We start from the raw sequence: 21,346 nt of genomic DNA on the forward strand, positions 1-21,346 counted from the left end.
GGATATTGAGATACGCTCTGGAATTAAGCTGGTTTGTCTTTTTCTGCAGATTGCCAAGCGTTTTCAGGAATCTTGGAAATACAGCGTGGAAGAAGCTGAATCTGTTTTGGCAGCCAAATTAGCCTCTTCAGTGTCATCAACCACAGAGGACGCCTTCTCAAACCGTTTAACTCCGGGAGAAGAAACCACAACACAGTCAACATTTCCTGGTTCCACCTCACCTGGTTCCACCCTTCCAGAGACGTCAAACTTAACAAACGGATCTATCACCTCTCAAGTAACTTCACCCCCAACTGCATCTCCAAGAAAGCAAAGCACTTTAAAGAAATCTTCCGGCAAGAAAAAGCTGAGTAAAACAACAAAGGACGTGAGCAGCACAGCGTCTAAAAAAAAGCTACGCAGTAGCCCTGACCAATCGGACAGAGACAATGGAGAATGTCCGTACTCTGATCTGGACTCGGTCCCTAAGATTTTGTGTCCCAAAGCACTTGAACGTCAGCAGAAGACATCTCCAACACAGCCTTCTGTCACCGTCACCAAAGAGGTGAAGAAGCAGCCTGAGATTCAAAGCGGTCTTTGGTTTAGTAAATCTGGCAAAGACCGGCGACCGAAAACGACCAGTCCGATGCCAGACCGGACCCTCTTTAGTAAAGTTCCCTGTAAGAAGAAGAACTCATCTGTTGTTAGTAAGAAAACGTTAATCCCTGGCAGCTCGTCGACGGCCTTTTCTTCTAGTAGTGTAAGCAGTGACCAGCCGGGATTGAACAAGTGTAAAGACGTTGAAACCAATCTGGCACATGAACCATTGGGCCACGTGAAGTGTAAAAACACAGGAACTTCAAGCAGGCCTCTTGGTACGAACGGCAATCCTCTTGAGCACAAGTCTCCTGTCTCAGTTGAGAATGAATGTTCAATGAGTGCACAGACAGACAGTTCCTCAACAGACACTCTTACTGGTCCATTGTCTGGTCAGTTGAGCAGCACAACGGCGACGAAAACCTTGGAGGCAAACATAAAATCTAGTGTAAATGACCAATCCAAGAGAGTGAAGAACACCAGTCCAACAAAACATTTGGACACGATAGCCCCTAAAGAAGTTCAAAGGACTGACAAGATTTTGGACGAAGAAACGGATTGCAAGAAGACTCCAGTGCCCAGTTTACCAACAGAAGCTGCTGACTCATTATCAAGGCTTGAGAAGCAAAACCTTCTGGTGTCCACGTGTCGCCAGCCCTTTGTGAAACTAATACGGAAAGAAATAAATGATAAGACATTCCTAAACCCCTGTGTAACTATTCGCCCCTCTGACAAACCTGAATGCATATGGAAGGAAAAAACACCAGAAAGTGTTGAGACCAAAACATTCTTGAAACAATCAGTCACTTTGGAAAACAAACAAACAAAACATGACAACAAAACAGGATCCCCTATCATTCAGATAGTCAGGCCAGAATCCATAAAGGTTTCAGTCAAGAAACTGAAAGGATTCAGTGGGTCTGGTTTGTTTCATGTACCATCAGAACCGTCACTTCAAGGTAATGTTTGTGTTGCCGAAAGATCTGCAGGTGACAAGCAACAACTTATAGGAAGCCCAGAAGCAGAAAAGACATCAGTTTCAGATGTGAGACCAAATGATGTGCCTCACACATCTTCTGATCAAATAGAACTGTCAGAAGTTAAAACAGCTTCCGTTTCCAGTGAAACAAGCAAGTCTTCTGAGCCTTCGAAACAAAAACTCATACCAGAAGAAAAAGTTCCTGTCAAAGCTCCCAGTAAAGCTACTTCTGAGCCTTCACGGCCAACTTGTGGTACCTCTTGTACAATTGCTCGGCCTTCAAAACCATCATCTAGTACTTCTTTTATGAGTGATCAGCCTTCACAACCAGCTTGTAGTACATCCTGTACAACCACTCAGCCTTCAAAGTCGCACAAAAACTCAACATATAAGAATGACCTCACACCCGAAGGTCTGCCATCTGACAAATCCAAGAGGATTCCTCGCAAATCGAAGCAGATTTCACATGAAGATGAGAGAGTTCTGCAGGAGCAACGAAACAAAAGCTCAGTGTGTAGGAAAGATCTTCCATCTGAAGATCTGTTGTCTGACAAATCCAAGAAGATTCTTCACAAATCAAAGCAAGTTCAAGATGAATTTGAGAAAGTACGGCAGGCGCAGCCACACAAAATATCGACGTGTTTAAAAGGTCTTGGATCTGAGAGTCTGGTGTCTAACAAATCCAAGAAAATTCCTCACAAATCAAGGCAGGCTCCAGATGAAGTACAGCAGGAGCAGCCACATAAAATATCGATGGGTAGGAAAGATCTTGGATCTGAGAAGCTGGCATCTGAAAAGTCCAAGAAAATTCATCACAAATCGAGGCAGGCTCCAGATGAAGTTGAGAAGGTTTTGCAGGAGCGGCCACACAAAAACTCAACATGCAGGATGGATTCTGCACCTGAGGGTCTCGTGACAGACAAATCCAAGAAAGTTCATCCCAAATCAAGGCGGGCTCCAGATGAAATCGAGACAGTTCGACAGGAGCAGCTACAAAAAATGTCAACGTGTAGGAAAGATTTCCCACCCGAGGGTCTGTCACATAACAAGTCCAAGAACATCCCTCACAAATCAAAGCAAGTTCCAGATGACATTGAGGAAGTTCTGCAAGAGCCAGTGCACAAAATGTCAATATGCAGGAAAGATCTCACACCCGAGGCTCCGTCCCCGAACCAATCAAAGAATATTCCTCACAAACCAAAGCAGGTTCCACATGAAGTGGAGGAAGTTCTGCTTGAGCAGCCACAGAAAAACTCAATATGTAGAAAAGACCTTGCACCTGATGGTCTGTCCCCAAAGAAATCAAATAAGATTCCTCACAAATCGAAGCAGGTTCGAGATGAACTGGAGAAAGTCGTGCAGGAGCAGCCACAAAAAAACTCAATATGTATGAACGATCTTGTACAAGGGAGTTCATTACCTATCAAATCCAAGAACAGTCCTCACAAATCGAAGCAGATTCCACATGAAATGGAGGAAGTTCTGCAGGAGCAGCCAAACAAGAACTCAATCTGCAGGAAAGATCTTTCACCCGATGGTCTGTCCCCTAAGAAATCCACCAAGATTCTTCACAAATCGAGGCAGATTCCACATGAAATGGAGGAAGTTCTGCAGGAGCAGCCACACAAGAACTCAATCTGCAGGAAAGATCTTGCACCCGATGGTCTGTCCCCTAAGAAATCCACCAAGATTCTTCACAAATCAAAGCAGATTCCACATGAAATGGAGGAAGTTCTGCAGGAGCAGCCACACAAGAACTCAATCTGCAGGAAAGATCTTGCATCCGATGGTCTGTCCCCTAAGAAATCCACCAAGATTCTTCACAAATCGAAGCAGATTCCACATGAAATGGAGGACGTTCTGCAGGAGCAGCCACACAAGAACTCAATCTGCAGGAAAGATCTTGCACCCGATGGTCTGTCCCCTAAAAAATCCACCAAGATTCTTCACAAATCAAAGCAGATCCCACATGAAATGGAAGAAGTTCTGCAGGAGCAGCCACACAAGAACTCAATCTGCAGGAAAGATCTTGCACCCGATGGTCTGTCCCCTATGAAATCCACTAAGATTGCTCACAAATCAAAGCAGATTCCAGATGAAGTGGAGGAAGTTCTGCAGGAGCAGCCACACAAAAACTCAATATGCAGGAAAGATCTTCCACCCAAGAGTCTGTCACCAAACAAATCCTATAAGATTCCTCACACGTCGAAGCAGTATGCTGATGAAGTGGAGGACGTCCTGGAGGAGCGGCCACACAAGAACTCCTTATGGAGGAAAGATCCTGTGCCTGAGAGTCCATTGCCCATCAAGTCCAAGAGGATTCCTCACAAATTGAAGCAGATTCCAGTTGAAGTGGAGGACGTTCTGCACAAGCACCCACATAAGAACTCAGTATGCAGGGAAGATGTTGCACCCAAAGGTCTGTCACCAAACAAGGTTTTTCACACATCAAGGCCGTGTTCAGATGAAATTGAGAAAGTCCTGCAAGAGCAGCCATACAAAAACTCAATATCGAGGAAAAATGTTGCACCTGAGAGTCCGTTGTCTCAGGAGCCCAAGATGATTCCTCACCAATCCAAACAAATTGCAGGTGAAGTGGAGGAAGTCCTGCAGGAGCAGCCGGACAAAAACTGTTTATTTAGGAAAGATCTTGCACCCAAGGGTCTGTCACTTAGCAAATCCATTAAGATTCCTCAAAAATCAAAGCACGTTGAAGTGGAGAACATCCTACAGGAGCAGCCAGAAAAAAACTGTAGCAAAGATTTTGCACGTGAGGTTTCATTGCCGAGCAAATCCAAGACAATTTCTCACAAATTGAAGCAGGTTGCAGGTGAAGTGGAAGAAGTCCTGCAGGACCAGCCCGGCCAAAACTCATTATGGAGGAAAGATCTTGCAGCCCAGAGTCTGGCACCAAACCAACCCATAAATATTCCTCACACATCAAAGCAGGTTCCAGATGAAGTGGAGGAAGTCCCTCAGGAGCAGCCTGCTCACCTCCCAGCCAGCAACCGGCTTATGACCAGGGCACTGAAGGCAATGCATTATGCCGAGCAGAAGAAGCGTGAAAAAGCCCAAAGAGAGAATGAACAGAAACAACTCTCAGATTCCTTCAGAGAAGCTCAGGATCTCGTGTTGAATCCTGATGCCAAAATGAAGTTATGCACTAAAATAAAATCCAGAAAATCTCTCGACACCAGCAACAGTGAGTGTGATCGGGAGTCCTTTTCCAGCAGTATCACCTCCCCGGTGGGGTTTTCTGTTTCAAATGACTTTGAAGCTGATGTCAAAAGTGAAGATGGAGACCTCTCCGTATCCTCAACTCCACCAATGGACTTCATACCGCTTACTTCTCGAATGAATTCAAATAAGCAAGATCATTCCTCAAATGTGCGGAACGTAGCTTCACCCTCTTCACCTTTTTATTTCATGGATGCCTTTAAAAATGTGAACGAGATCTCCTTTCAGTCTCTGACAAATGAGACGGACGGTAAGCCCATTTCTTTCAAGCCAGACGCGAATTACAAGTTTAGCACTTTTCTCATGATGCTGAAGGACTTGCATGACACCAGAGATCGAGATGGTACACCCTTAGAGCTGGACATTGGGCCACCAAGTGCACATGTAAAAGATGAGCCCCTCGTGATGCCGGGGGAGACCGCACCAGCAGTAAACGATCTGCAAAATATTTACGTCTGTAGAAATGCAGATTCAAGTCCAAACAAAATTGTATTCTCACGCAAGGACAGTGGCACAAGCCGAATGTTCAAAAGACCATATCACAGGAGGGGCAGCTCCGCAGGGCTGAAAAGAAAAGCAAACTGCAAAGTGCCTTGTCGTCCCGCTAGATCTGGACCTGGTTTCCCAGGACTCGGTCCATCACCAGGGTCGTCGTCCTTGACAACAATGGACTCACGTCTCGATTGTTTGTTCCAGAGCAGCAGCAGTTGGGAGAGGCGGGCTGGGGGGGGTGAAGGGGCTGTTAGGGCAGCGCAGGGCGAGGACGATCGGTGGAGCAAAGTGAAGGAGAATCTACAGAACATGGTGCCTTTAGAACGGGCGCAACACGACACCACAGTGCACATGGAGCAGCTCAATGGCCTCGTTGCAGACCAGACCAACGCGAGCTTGGCGTACAGTGCTGGAGAAGGTGACAAGGCGGCAGCAGGTAGGGGAAGCACAAACTCCTGATGCACCATCTAACCCCATACCTCTTTTATCTACATGTTATTGCAAATAGAGACTGATCTAATATTGTACTGAATAAATATGAAAGCATTGCTATATATTAGAGTGTCATCAGCATAGAAGAGAATACTTCAATATCGTTTATATTCAATGATGAGTGGATCTTGGACTGACTGGCCATTGTAGGAAATTCTTGGTATCACATTGTCAGTCTAAGGCCCCGTTTACACGACAATGTTTCATGTAACAACACCAAATCCGTTTAAAAAAAGAAGCGGGGAGAACCACGCCCATGAAAGAATCTTTCCACCTTGGGAGCCAGTATAAAAACTTTGCAAGTACAGTGGATCTGCACAGCGGTGTCGTGTAAACGGACCCTCCAAAAGTGAAGAAAGCTTTGCGGATACACTCGTATTCGGTGTCGTGTAAACGTGGCCTAAGGCGACTGTAAAACCAGCACTATCAATAAATCAGTCGATCAGTCAATGAAAATGTATTTTTTGTAGTGCTTTACAGAAGACATAGTTACTTAAAGTGCTGTATATCGATTAGATGAATTGAAATATATGCATGCATGCAAAGAAACTGAATAGTAGGACTAAAAATTGACTAAAGGTAAAGCGGTACGATACATAAAACTACAAATAATTCAGTGTTACGAATTGTAGACATCTTGCTGTTTTCTCCTATATAGCATGTAACATTTTGTCAGATTGAATTAAGAGGCCAAATGATTGTCGTGCCAGTTTGTACTAAGCGCATACATGCAAAGAAAGCTTGATATTCCACGTCTGCCCCCAAAATAACAAAAGAATAATACAAGTGACAATTGTTATATAGGACACCGTTACTAAATTGTAATTTTCATAGAATACAGACTAAATTGAAAGGGAGAGAAAACATCTCATATCCACAGAGATATGATTTATGTCTTCATTGTGCATCTGGGTGGTTAATTGTGTTTTATTTAACGATTGTTTATTCTATTTTCATTTGATTTAGTGTGCTTCTTGGAAGTTCAAGCTGAAGCCCTTTTCAACCAACATCCTTCATTTTCATTCACACCTAAATTATCCTGTTGGATCAAATACTGGAGTAAAACATTCCTTAAATTGTTTCCACGTCTTTCTCAGCACACAAAAGAATTAGAAAACCCAGCAAGAGGCTGATTGAGTGGACTGAAGAGTACGACCAGCTCTTCTCTACAAGGAAGAAAACCAAAAGGCCTCTCCAGTCAATTGGAAAGGTAAAAATCCTACAAAGTAAGCTCTTTTGTAACTTAGTTTTTAAGTGTTCTAAGTGCACAATATGCGATTGGGCTGCCAGTATATCACAGTTCAGCTGTGGCGAATGCTCACACCGTTTGTTTCCTCAGGCCACTCAACCCATTACCTCCATGTCCGAACCGGCCGAAGCGACAGTGTTGGACCAGGACGCACTCGACCACCCCTGCTTGAATTTGCTTCCCGAAATACAGACTCCGCCTCCTGAGGAAATCACAGCGATGACGCAGTCTGTGCTGCAGATTACCAACACCGAGAACACCCCTCCACAGGAGACCCCGGTGCTCTCAATCGACACGTTAACGCCTCCTCCCGAAGCCGAACCGCCACTGACGGAAGGCAAAGACAACGGTGAGACGACTCGGCACGGAAAATGATGATAACACATCATATAGATGTTCTTATCACGAACACTCTGCGCCACAACAAGGAAAAACTTTAAAGTTTAAATGTAAAGGTTTACTATGGCACTCGAGATGAAATTAAGCTGTATGTGGAACCTGAACTAAAATGTGTTTGACACCCCTGCTTTGGGGTCAGATGGTCTTTAAACATTATCAAACGATGGGATTTTTGGCAAGCAGCCCAGCATTTCAGAGCAACACCTCAGTCCCTCTGAAACTATAACCCAACCATTATCATTCATATTCTACAATAGTACTTCAACCACTAGGATTCCATTCGATCTGAAGCACAGTCACAGTCAGGCGTTAATCCTGGAGCTCATAGTTCTGATGGTGAGAGAAAAACATTTCAACACGAGGAAATACAGACATGAAAACTGGACAAGACATTGCAAACACACCATTGTGTTCTGAGTTCAGGACTCCAGCAGCCTTTACTACAACATGGATCTCCCTCTGCAGGGGACATCTTTGAGCCTCAAGACTAATAAAGTCCACTTGGAGTTTTATTGATATGAATAATATTTCATCAATGAACAGACAACCAAAACATGCCCAACAGTTCTGATGTCGATTTAAGGCAATATGAACTGGATTAGTCTCCGCTTGGCTTTCACGATCGGCTTTCACAACAATAATGAGTGTGATGTGTGACCTTCAGAAGGAGCGCCCCTGCTGGAGAAGAAGCGCAAGAGAAAACCCACTCAGAAGATCCTGGAGTACTGTATGGAGGCCGAGGCGCTACCAGTGCCCAAGAAGAAGGTACGACATCAACCTCTGAGTTACCATTGAGTACATCCTGATGATAATTCCACTTAGGAAGATTATCATGTTCAGTCTGAACTCAATATTTATTGGAAACTCGAACTTAATCCCAGACTCAAGGTGTAGGTTACATAAATCTGTAGTTGACAAGGGTTCAATATTAACACCCACCAACCACCGGAAGCTTTATTGAATAGAAACGTTTTAAGCCGAGCTGTGAAAGCAGAGACTGTCAGCCTCTTTAACTGAAACTGGTTCCACATGAGAGGAGCCTGAGAGCTGAAAGCTCTGCCTCCCATTCTACTTTTAGAAAACCTGGGAACCTCCAGTAAGCAGCACTCTGAGAACCGAGTGTTCCGCTGGGTAATATGGGACTAACAGTTTTTAAATTATATTGTATAATTGTATTGTAAATCCCACGGCTAGCTCAGTTGGTAGAGCACGAGACTCACACTCTCAGGGTAGTGGGTTCGTGTCCCACGCCGGGCGCCACCTTCTTGGGCCTCACCACCTGCAGGAAGGTTCTTAATCAGGTGCGATGTGATCTGGGTGACGGTGCTCAGACTGACACCCCCGTGACCCGGAAACGGATAAGTGGAAGAAGATGGATGTATATTATTGTTTTGAAATGAATCCAATGAAGAGAAGCTGATATTGAAGTCATGCGATCTCTTATGCTGGTTCTTGTCAGGAAATTACGGCTCATCTAAGCCTTTTATCTTCCAGACAAGCTTCTAGTTTAACAAGTTGATCAGTATCATCTGGTTTCAAAGATAAATGTGTGTATAGTCTGCATAACAATAAAAGTTAATGAAGTGTTTCCTGATAATATTTAGTACAGGAAGCATGTATAATATGAAAAGTATGTATCCTAAGACAGAACCCTGTGGAACTCCACGTTTAACTTTAGTCAGAGCTGAAGAGTCATGAACATAAACGGAGTGGAACCTGTCTGATAAATATGATTGAAACCAGTTGAGTGCTGTACCTTTAAGGCCGATGATACGTTTCAGTCTCTGTAGTTGGATGTGATGATCAATAGTATCAAATGCAGCACTGAGCTCTAGCAGGACAGACTTCCTCTTTCTTTTTTAAACCAGCAGTCATCCTTTGTGTCTTATGCAATCTTCCGCCGTGAAAACTGTTATAACAAAGTTCAGAAATGTACATAATCCCACAGAAACAGATTTACAAGATTCTGCTCAGCCATAGAAATATACACAAAACACATTTTAACAAGATATTTAGTTCGACACGTTGTGGATTGAGGTTCTTAAGTCCTTATGATGATCCATATAGCAACAGTAACTTACATTATATGACAGTCACAAACTGCTGTCTTACCATTAGTGAATTAATTAATTAACTAATTTAGTAGTGTGAGTCTCGCGAAATGATATCGTACTCTCACGAGATGCACAAATTCAAATACGTTTACTTTCCATCAATTTCCATCAAGTTTCGTCTCTTACACTTAAAAATTAACTTTATTATTAAAATTGAACATTAGATATGTAATATTCACACAGCAGCACTTCCACTGTTTTTGAAGTGAAACTATTAACTTGAATTCTAATGAAAATATTGTGTGTCTAGTAACTTCTGGAAACCATCTCGCCACATGGCATGAGTCAAATAGTGTTGACTCCTGTTGACATATTGAAACTACATGGTTGGAAATTGCTCAAGAATGCATTTTAAATGCCGTTACTAGACTCCAAAATATTCTCTTCGTTATCAAACGGGGGGGAAAAAAATCCTCTTGTATTTTTTGTTTTATCATAATAAACGTTTCTCTTTGTTTCAGGTCAAAACACTGAAGATCAGTTCACATCCTGGTTCTCTGTCCGGTCAGTTTCTGAGATGATAATGTGATCCATTATCATCCCCGTTCTCACTCTGCATGTTTAAATTTCAGAAATAAACAAGTAAATAGTTTTAGTCGTATGTAAAACTGAACACCAGACCGAATGGAAATATTTTATTGCAAAAATGTTGGTTTCAAATATTTAAGTTTGGAGATATTCATCGTGTCTTGACTTTTGAGCTCTGCAATTGGACTTGTTTAAATTTTGAGTTTCGACCAGCTGACATTACCAAAAAGTGTCTAAAATGTTATAAGACTGCAGAGCAGCTGCTGGAATATTGAACTCCTGCAGGATTAAGGTACTTTTGAAGCTTTCTTTTGTTTGTGCTTCAATGTTTAATCATTAAATTTTGAGAGGAAGCAGAGAGAAACATACTTCAGTGCTTTCAAGGGATGCAATTGAAGCACACACACTTTCTAAAATGCACCACAATCCCACAGCGATCATCTGCGATGTTTGATGTGTGGTAAGTGGCGCTAACGTGTCTTTCTTACTCTCAGATTCTACAACACTGTCTCTCAAACTGAAGGCCAAACCACTTATTTCCACCGCACCGCCGGATCTTTTCTCCTCGACACCCAAACAATCCGCTCCGATCGACCACAGCAGTCCGGTCCCGCCCACACCGGAACCCAAGCCGTCAGCGGCGGCACCCGCAGACGTCAGCGTCCACCAACACGAGGTCGCTGAACACGAAGTGGTCAAAAAGGACGCAGCGGAGTCGTCGGTCAGCCATCTTTACTCCTTCCACTCGTTCTAATGGTGTTCAGACGTCGTCATGATACTGAAATGAGTTTCATCTCCCCCAGTGCGACCCGCCCAGCCTGGACCACGGCTTCTCCTCGCTGAGGGACGAGTTGTCACTGTGTGACGACGCACTTTCACCCTGCAGGAAGATCATCGGGGACCGGGGAGGGCCGGCCTCCATGAAGGAGAACATATGTCAGGTTAGTTTTTCTCACTTTGGTTTTTGTGAGGGAAGTTTCCAGGTCTGCATGTGTGGGCGGAGCCAGTCCAGCTCACACAGACACAGCAGATTGTGAATGCAGCTCATATGATCCCATATTCAAATGGAGGAAAATCAAGGTAAAGCTGGATTTGGAGCAATAAACTTTGAATACGTTTTTGGACCGACGACACCATGTGAAAGTGTTGAAAAGCTGGATAGTATGACCCCTTTAATTAATTGTGACGCTGCTCTCCTGCTTGGCACAGTGTGTGTAATTAATACATGATCAGCTGTATTTTGATGGAGCGAGTATCTGGTTGCCTCTCGCTAAATATTTCGGGGATCGAATAACAAAGAGACACTAAACCAACCGAGAGCGCATTTTATTATTGAGCCTCCTCCATTTTATCCTTTGAAACCGCTGATTAAAGGCTTCTTGTTTCAGTCTAGTTGTTGAGCAAATGAGCAAATTTAGCAGTCTTTTTTTTTATGTATTTAATTTCTCACAGTCAGTGACTGCGATCCCTAAGTCACTTATGCTGAATTAGCCTTGAGGTTTTGGTCCACGGCCTTCATGTTGACACCCTGATTGAAGTACTGTTCGGCCTCGTTTGTGTTTTTCCCTGTGTCTGTATTGTCTCTGATTGTGTCGGACTTTGAGTCGGACTCACGCTTTGATTCCTCGACGTGACGTTGTACGCCAATACTGCATTAAAAAGTTAATTTTTGTTCATCTTATACTGAAAAACATGGCTAACATTCAGACGAATGACATTTATTAATTCTTCATCAGGAGTTATTGTTATAAGAAGTAGACCTGCAAAATCCATTCAACAGCAACAGGAGAGTACTAAAATCCTTAATCTGAATCTGAAGATTTAGATTCTTTTCTTTGTCTGTATTATGAATGTTGAGGAAAATGCAGCGCCCACACGCACGACAGTCCCTGTTCTGATTGTGTTTGTGCGTCTCAGGTGTGTGAGAAGACGGGCGAGCTGCTGCTCTGCGAGGGTCAGTGTTGTGGAGCGTTCCACCTGCCCTGCATCTCGCTGGCCGAGGCGCCGAAGGGGAAGTTCATCTGTCCCGAGTGCAAATCAGGTGCGTAGGTTAAGTTTCAATATAGATTTTAGACATAGATTTTCGATTCGCACATTAAAACATGTAATTGTAAACTTGTGTGTTTTCCAGGTGTCCACACCTGTTTTGTGTGTAAAAAGCGCAGCGCGGACGTGCGACGCTGCATGATTCCGGTCTGTGGGAAGTTTTACCACGGCGAGTGCATCGCCAACTTCGCCCCGACGGCGCCGGTGAACCGCGGCTTCCGCTGCTCCATCCACGTGTGCCTCACCTGCTTCATCTCCAACCCCAACAGCTCGTCCATCTCCAAAGGCGAGTTCAAGGTTGCACGTGGAATCTGCCGCTCTCGTCCTCTTGACATTTTGTGAATTTATTTATCTATCTATTTTAATTTTCCCCGCAGGTCGTCTGGTACGATGCGTGCGCTGCCCAGTGGCCTATCACGCCAACGACCTCTGCATGGCGGCGGGCAGTGTCGTGCTCTCCAATAACAGCATCGTGTGTCCCAATCATTTCGCCCCTCGCCGTGGCGTGAAGAATCACGAGCACGTCAACGTCAGCTGGTGCTTCGTCTGCAGCGAAGGTAGGAAGTTCAGGAAACTCGCGTCCAAGAAATCACAAAAAAAGGGTTAAAATTGCAAAGCAATCAAGCAGCAGATTCAATTAATTGACCTAAATATTAATAGACTAATCTGTTATCTAGTTGATGAACGTAAAGCTGTTATTTTAAGCTGAAAATTGGTATTTTAAGATATTTTATAACTAAATTACTGCCAAAACTTGAAGTCATTGCAAAGAAAATACAGAAGTTAACAAAAGTGCATATGACCTGCACACTTATCTTTTAATGTGAATACTATATGTGCCTCTCACTTAACACGAGCTGATTGAAGTCAATGAACTGAAAGCGTTCAGAGTAGAATAGGAATACTTTATTAATTCCTGACAGCGTTGTTCCAAACAGAATAGAGTGTGAAAATACCAAATCAGTAGACAGAACAAAATAATGAAGGTGCAGTTGAGATGATGCAGTTCCTCCTCCTGCGCTGCAGGGGGCAGCCTGCTGTGCTGCGAGTCGTGTCCTGCTGCGTTTCACCGCGAGTGTCTGAACATCGAGATGCCCAAAGGCAGCTGGTTCTGCAACGACTGCAAGGCCGGGAAAAAACCTCGCTACAAGGACATCCTGTGGGTGAAGGTGGGCCGCTACAGGTCAGTGAGCAGCCGGACGAGCGCAGGTTTTCATGTGTTCACTCAAACAGTGGCGATTTGTTGGACGTTGGGCTTTTTGTTTAGTGGTTTCATTCCTATCGTCTACTTTTTCAGGGATTTTGAAGGGATTTCCCTCAAATTTGGCACTCGTGATCACTGAAAGATTGATCTGGGTGAATTTGAGAGGTCAAAGGTCACTTGAGTAATAATGGTGGCTGTGGGGCAGACAATGGGGAGCCCTCTTACTCGGATATATTTCATTTAGATTACGTTTGGAGACATTTTCTTTGGCTTTTTTCAAGCTGACAGGTTGCATCTTTCAATGAATCAAGTCACTACTAACCACAACAATCACAAGCAAACTATACAAATGGAAATATAGTTCATTTTAAAAAGTGTATTTTAACTGCTTCAGGCCCAGTTTACACAATAAGATTTTCCAGTGAAAATGGAAAACTTCCGTCGCATCTGGCTGTCCGTTTACCCTGCTACTACGCATGCGCCCCATGGCTGTAGTAAATGGTTGTTCTGCACACGCTCAGTAGACCGTAACAACGTTTCCTCCGTCGTGTCATGACTCCCAGTTTATATTCTAACCCTGTAGATGAGGCTTCATTTCAGTTGCCATAAGGAGCAACTGGAGGTTCAGTTTGTTGTTCAAGGAACACTTTAACAGACGTCAGGGTTTTCACCCTCCAGGCAACAGAGCCGAGGAGGAGCAATCATTCTCTCGAAACAGAAAGTCATGACCTGAACATTAGTTCTCGTTGTGTGATTCGCAACTTTATAGTTAATTAGTTAATTAGTTAATCTCAGTATTTGATACGCAGATATGTGTGGTAGAGGTTATCCTTAACTATATTCAGAATTGAGACTTTTAAGATGCTTGATGGTGCACTGCTCACTACTGTGAAGTTACATTTTTCAGTTCAAACTGATTTTCGTAGATGAATTAATCAATAACTACTCATGTTTACTCATAAAATTATGCTTCTTTTTTTTTTTTACTTCTAATATCAGCAATAATAATCTTAGGAATCATATTATATAGCATATTGTTAAATGTTTAGCGTTGAGTTGATGCCAAAAGGCTTAAGTTGCTTCAGTAATACGGGGATTCTTTGTTGCATATTGTACAAACAGCCTTCTCACCATTTATTTTTTCTTACAACATTTCCTCCATCTGTTTCCCGCTGTGTTGAAGGTGGTGGCCGGCGGAGGTCAGCCATCCCAAAACCATCCCGGAGAACATCCAGAGGATGAGGCACGACGTCGGAGAGTTCCCGGTTCACTTCTTCGGCTCCAACGACTACCTGTGGACGTACCAGGCCCGCGTCTTTCCTTACATGGACGTGGACGCCAACAGCAAAGAGAAGATGGGGAAAGGGGTTGATGCTACGTACAAGAAAGGTACAAAGATCCTTTTTGTTTTTTCTGATTAAAACAGCCTCTGGGTTGTTTGTGCTCGGTCTGATTGTGTGACTCTACGTGACTCCGCTCAGCTCTGGAGGAGGCGGCTGTGCGGTTTCGCGAGCTGCAGGCCGAGAAGGAGCTCCGGCAGCTTCAGGAGGACAGGAAGAACGACAGGAAGCCGCCGCCGTACAAACACATTAAGGTCAGAGCCAAGCTCTTGTGTGTCTTTCTTCATCGGAAAGCGGTTTCTGTGTGAAGGCCAAACTTTCATCGTTCGTAGAAGCTTTAAAGACACGTTTGCCTGAATTTGTCCCAAGATTCATGGAAATTCATCCAAACAAGCCAGATGGCTTCATGTAAACTGGAACATCTTAACTAAAGGGCTGCGGTGACCCTCCTATTTATTTATTTAAATGATTTTATTTGTACTTTAATCCAACCACCATAAATTGTGCCATGTGAAACCTTATGATAAAGTCTCCGATTAAAACCAAAATAAATGCCTACTGGGCTTTTTATTCCACAATTTTATCGGTACATAAAGTAACTCCAGTGTAAGCCGACCCTGATATTGAAGGTCTGTAAGTTCAGTTTATGGCCGTTTTCTTTTTTTCTTATAAATATATCCTGTGGCCACAGACAGGATTTGACATGCGTATTTCTCTTAGTCGTAACAGCTACACCGTTTGTTATGTCTTAAATGTTCAAAAACGACCAGAAAGCAGAGAAAATAAGTTCATAAACTATCATGTCACACATTCCTAACATCAGCTCTAAACTCTAAAAGTCACAGTAACATAGAAAAGCTGTCAGATGTTGAAAGTTGAAGTTTTCCTGAACTCAGAAACAGAATCAGCTTTATTGGCCAGGTATGTTTAACACAGAAGGAATTTGAGTTCTGTAGACTGTGCTCTCTTTGTACAAAAGTAATGTTAAGAAAACAATAAACAAAACATATAAACATAAGTATTTAAAGACTAATATGAACAAGACTAAATAAGATGAGTGCAGTGGTGAATCGCGCAAAAGGATGATGAGGTAAACATGAGGTAGTTAACTTTCAGTATTTACGTTAGTGTGTGCGGGGGGTGGGTGTGGGGGGATGGATGGATGGATGAAGTACACCGTCATCTCGACAGTCTTTAGCGGGTTCAGCTCCAGGTGGTTGTGACTGCACCAGAGGGCAAGCTGTTCCACCTCCCGTCTGTAGGCTGACTCGTCACCGTCCTGGATGAGACCGATGACGTTGGTGTCGTCTCACAAAAAGGTGCAGTCGTTGGTGTGTAGAGGGAGAAGAGCAGTGTGGAGAGGACACACCCCTGGGGGGCGCCAGTGCTTATTGCCCGGGTGCTGGATGTGATGCTCCCCAGCCTCACCTGCTGCCTCCTGTCAGTTAGGAAGTTGATGATCCACTGACAGGTGGAGGCTGGCACTGTGAGCTTGGTGAGTTTGTGGTGCAGGATGTCCAGGATGACGGTGTTAAACGCAGAGCTGAAGTCCACAAACAGGATCCTGGTGTAGGACCCCGGGGGAGTCGAGATGATGCAGGATGGAGTTCAGTTCCATGTTGACTGCATCCTCCACTGACCCGTTTGCCCGATAGGCAAAGTGCAGGGGGTCCAGCAGGGGGCCTGTGATGTCCTTCAGGTGACTCAACACCAGTCTCTCAAAGGACTTCATGACCACAGACGTCAGGGCGACGGGTCTCTAGTCATTGAGTCCTGCGATGGCAGGTTTCTTTGGGACTGGGATGATGCTGGAGCTTTTGAAGCATGAAGGCACTTGGCACAGCTCCAGTGATGAGTTGAAGATCAGGGTGAAAATGGGGGCCAGCTGCTCAGCACAGACTCTCAGGCAGGAGGGGGACACACCATCTGGTCCTGGAGCCTTTCTGATCTGAAAGAAGGGTTAATAGCACCCACTTGATTCACATGGTTTGGCAATTGTACAATTGCAAGATGCATGCTCATCCGCATCTGAATTTGTACATGTACCGGTAATAGGATTTGTTAACGCTTACCAAGATATTTGTAGTTGAGAAGTCTGTTTTCAGCTTCAAATGCTGAAACTACTCACCAGTTACCAGTCGAGCAGTTTTACAATTGCCTGTTTTTTTTACACGTGACTCTTGCTACAGTTCTGCCATGACAGGATTCAAAGCTGTAAAGTCTGGGTTTTGCTGCCCTGAGCAATGGCTTGCAGGCTCCTTCATTCTGGCAGTCCACCAACGCTGAGAGAAAGTCACAGTATGCATACATTCATGCTGACTTACATTGAAAGCAAAGCATTTGGGTGTTAAATCAATTTTAATCAGCTATGAGGCGACAGCATTCTTATAAATGCAGCAAGGTAATAGAAATCAAAATCTAGTGAGCTGCTGTAATAACAAGGGACAAGTTTACCCAAAGACCTGTTTGTTAACACTGCATTAGGGCTCGAGTAATTATTTGTGAATATGGTGTAATTTACTTGTCACTCATGACACACATTGACATACACTGTCACTAGTACAGTGTATCAAGCAAAATTTATTATAACATATGTGCTGATGGTTTCTCGAGGCTAAACTTGTCTACACCCTGCCCCACAATGTCGTGTATGCTCAAAAACTCTGGGGCATAACACCTCTTGCCCTGCACCTACTGAGGTACAGGGCAGAAGAGCAGTATCCAGCGAGAATGAAGGAGCCTGTGAGCCTGAGCTCAGGGCAACAAAACCCAGGCTTTACAGCTTCGAATACTATCATGGCAGAACTGTAGCAGAAATCACGTGTAAAAAAAAAAAAACCAGTCAATTGTGAAACTGCTCGACTCGTAACTGGTGAATTGTCTGTATTTTCAGGATTTGAAGCTGAAAACAGTTTATTCAATTACAAATATCTTTGAACGCATTGAAAAATCTTTTTACATGTACAAATTATAATACAAATGAGCAGATTTTTTTACAAATTTAAATACCTATTTACAGATGACTTTTGCAGATTCAAGTTCATATTGACAATTCTTTGACACATTGACAACTGTGACTTTGGACAGATGGATTGAAATACAGATTGACAAATCTCCGTACGCATTGACAAATAGTTTCGTAATAATAGTAATTCCCCCATAGACTGTCTAACATGGGGCTTATTCTGCTGCTGGTTGGTTTTCTAACTATCTTTCAGAAACAACTCAATATGTAAAACCTGATGGTTGCTCTTCTGATATCCTGATTGTCCAGAAGGGGGTGCCGCAAGGCTCTGTATTAGGTCCCTTGCTGTTTAATATTTATGTCAACGATTTTCCATTTTGATGCAGATGATACTGTCATTTATTGTTTTGGGGGTATTCGGTTGGTGACTGTTAAACACTTGCAAGCTGATTTGACAGAAATAGAAGACCAATTTCCGTCTTTGAGATTCGTACTAAATGCAGATAAAACAGAAATGATGAATTTTGATAAATCTAGAGACAAAGCTAATTGTTGTTCAACTGTATGTAAATCTCAAAGAACTTCTATTATCTAATTTACTTTTGTAAAATACCACGAGGAAGAGATGGACCTACTGTATCATCAAGAGATCTGGCAAAAAAGTTAGAGTCACGTGGGTTGGATTCTCCTTTGGAGAGACACACTCACCTACACACAGTCCTCAGACTGAGGGAGGACCTTAAATACTTGCAGAAAAATCAAACGTGGATGCTCACGGCTTCAGTAAGTGTTCATAAACATGCTGTGTCCTTCCTTCCGACCCGTCCAGGTGAATCGGCCGATAGGGAAAGTTCAGATCTTCACGGCCGACCTGTCGGAGATCCCCCGCTGTAACTGCAAGGCCACCGACGAGAGTCCGTGCGGAATGGACTCCGAGTGCATCAACCGCATGCTGCTGTACGAGTGTCACCCGCAGGTACCGAAACACCCACACAGCGTTTACCGTGTGTCCAAGCATCATGGTACTTTCCTCCTGTAGACTTTTTTTCTGGTGATCAGGAAAAATAGTTTGACTGTTTGTCATTTGCTGTTGTGAATCACAATGATTCCCACTCTGAGTGTGCATATACAGTATTAACCTTCATAGATGTTTTTCCCCTCTGTGGTTTTTAAGAATTAAATCGTGCGGTTTGTTCATTGTTTCCAGGTTAAATCTCACAGTTTGAGCTAAAACAGGGAGTGAAATTACTTCGGTTTAGATGAAAACACCTTTTCTTGTAGAAGTTCCAAAGCTTTTGTATTTTTTCATAATCACTGTTTGTCTTTGAATGTTTCTCATGTTGTCTAAATCAAAAATGTATGCAAGCATTTTAAATACAACAGTATGTGAAGCCTGTGCAATAAGGTTTTAAACGGTTTTCCAGATGAGTACAGTGTGTGGGTAAGCATTGTGCTCGGTGTGAATCGTCTCGTTTGCTGGTTGAATCATTAAAAATGGACGCCCTCCTGGTTCAGGTGTGCCCGGCGGGCGAGCGATGCCTCAACCAGGCGTTCACCAAGCGTCAGTACAGCCAGGTGGAGATCTTCAGGACGCTGTCTCGGGGCTGGGGCCTCCGCTGCGTCCACGACATCAAGAAGGTAACGTAAAGGCAGGATCACGACTGCTGGTAACCTCGCTGCACGTTGGGATCAGTGACGAAATGACTCCCTTCTGTTTTGTTCTGTTTGTTTGTTTTTTCTTTCAGGGCCACTTTGTGAGCGAGTATGTTGGCGAGGTGATCGATGAGGAGGAGTGCAGGTCGAGGATCCGGCACGCTCAGGAGAACGACATCTGCAACTTTTACATGCTAACTCTGGACAAGGTACGGAAGAAGAGAGTGTTTTACTTAATGTCCTACAAATCTAGACTGATCGGAGTTCAAACAGACGTTCAGAGCCTCAAAGGCTCCCTGTAATTGGCACTTAAGGCCATTTTACGCTCCTTAAATCTCACTTTATGGTGTGGCATTGCAACGAAGGGGTTAATCTAGAAACTCTCAGTATATACGGGCCGGATGTGTGTGCGTTTGTTTGCTGCAGGACCGGATCATCGACGCGGGGCCGAAGGGGAACGAGGCTCGCTTCATGAACCACTGCTGTCAACCCAACTGTGAGACCCAGAAGTGGACGGTGAGCGGCGACACCCGGGTGGGACTGTTCGCCCTCGTCGACGTCGCTGCAGGTACTCCTCTCTCAAAGCGTTTCATCAGCAGCTTCAGATATAAACGCCGATCAGAGCGCCGCCATCAGAGGTCATACTTTTATCAAGGCTGTGAGTACCAAGACGAGAGAAAGCAAGGAGGAGGTGGATGTGAAAACATAAAGATTTTAATGGCAATTTGCTATTTCTTTGTTTTTTCATAACAGTGATCTAAAAAAAGTAATGAAAAAGCTTAAGTAAAAACAAAACTCATGCAGTAAAGAACATAGAGGATTAAATTACACTAAATCTACTAAAATAAATAAAATACTACCTTATAGAAATGATCCCCTTTAAACTTGATAAGTGATATAAAACAAATATGAGTTGAAAATCTCTATTTTAATAGAGAAATTATAAAGATATGTGATATTTTGTTAATCAACGTACAAAGAAATTGTTTGTTTTTTCACATTACATTTTTATCTCAAATCAAAATACAATGAAAAAGTTCATTTTTCCCATCAGCCCCAACATTTCCACCATGTATTTTATATTGATTACACATAAACTGAAATATTTAAAGCCTTCTTTAGTATATTATTTGTTACTGTTGGCCAATATGTGTGACTGTAATCTTTCAAAATCTGAAGTTTTTCAATTATAAACAAAAAATGGAGCCTCTAATTATTGCAGTTAGATTTTAAAAATGCTTGAAAGTTGGGATTTTCTATGTTACAGGAGTAGAAATAACAGAAAACATTTAAGTTATTCAATAATATTTGATAGTATATAGCAAAATGTACACAAATCTTGACGTGAAAACAAATAAACCGGGACACCGGCTTCTTGGTAACAATTTCTTTAAGCGCTTTCTGTCTGAAATCCTCAGCACCTGGTTGCCGCCCCTCTCAGTGTTTTTGGTGTTGATCCCATCAGGCACGGAGCTCACCTTCAACTACAACCTGGAGTGTTTGGGAAACGGGAAGACGGTCTGTAAGTGTGGAGCGCCGAACTGCAGCGGGTTCCTGGGGGTCCGGCCAAAGGTGAGGACGCTGAGGAAATCATGGCACTTCGTTCAGTATATTTAAAGAAAAGGGAGGGAGACTCTAAATTCTCTCCTCTGCGAGGCAGAATAATCCCCCGTCTGACGACAAAGGCCGCAAGCTGAAGAGGAGAGGCCACGGGAGGAGGAAGAAGAAGGTGGTGCTGACCAAAGAGCGAGAGGACGAGTGTTTCAGCTGCGGCGACGGCGGGCAGATGGTTTCCTGCAAGAGGCCCGGGTGTCCTAAAGTTTACCATGCAGACTGCCTGAACCTCACCAAGAGGCCTGCAGGTCGGTGGCTGCTTGTTTCAGGTTGTAGCTGATGGAGAAAAACACTTTCTGTGTCTGGCTCAATGTGAAAATCATCAAAACAACAACAGCTGACAAACACATTTCATGCTGAATATTTTACTTTAACTTTACCCCCATTTGCCTTATTGATGATGTGATATCGGCTGCAAGCAAAATACTGCAAGGAGTGGATGCAAATTGATATTTTTA

The 21,346-nt window shown here is 43.5% G+C and overlaps 1 protein-coding gene across 1 annotated transcript in view; it reads left to right on the forward strand.

Annotated features, from left to right (window-relative positions):
* The window catches only part of nsd1b (nuclear receptor binding SET domain protein 1b), a 30,801-nt gene that overhangs the window by 7,210 nt on the left and 2,245 nt on the right, over nt 1-21,346 (forward strand). Inside the window, exons 5-23 of the mRNA XM_080482773.1 lie at nt 50-5,720; nt 6,874-6,986; nt 7,116-7,374; nt 8,089-8,189; nt 10,000-10,042; nt 10,561-10,787; nt 10,870-11,007; nt 11,984-12,107; nt 12,198-12,398; nt 12,490-12,669; nt 13,139-13,295; nt 14,500-14,705; nt 14,798-14,910; nt 18,451-18,597; nt 19,137-19,259; nt 19,367-19,483; nt 19,701-19,842; nt 20,740-20,846; nt 20,935-21,136. Of these exons, the coding sequence (XP_080338899.1) occupies nt 50-5,720; nt 6,874-6,986; nt 7,116-7,374; nt 8,089-8,189; nt 10,000-10,042; nt 10,561-10,787; nt 10,870-11,007; nt 11,984-12,107; nt 12,198-12,398; nt 12,490-12,669; nt 13,139-13,295; nt 14,500-14,705; nt 14,798-14,910; nt 18,451-18,597; nt 19,137-19,259; nt 19,367-19,483; nt 19,701-19,842; nt 20,740-20,846; nt 20,935-21,136 (8,371 nt within the window). The remainder of the gene's footprint in view (nt 1-49; nt 5,721-6,873; nt 6,987-7,115; nt 7,375-8,088; nt 8,190-9,999; nt 10,043-10,560; nt 10,788-10,869; nt 11,008-11,983; nt 12,108-12,197; nt 12,399-12,489; nt 12,670-13,138; nt 13,296-14,499; nt 14,706-14,797; nt 14,911-18,450; nt 18,598-19,136; nt 19,260-19,366; nt 19,484-19,700; nt 19,843-20,739; nt 20,847-20,934; nt 21,137-21,346) is intronic.

This window comes from Lipophrys pholis, assembly GCF_963383615.2.
Source record: "Lipophrys pholis genome assembly, chromosome: 16".
Taxonomy (NCBI): Eukaryota; Metazoa; Chordata; class Actinopteri; order Blenniiformes; family Blenniidae; genus Lipophrys; species Lipophrys pholis.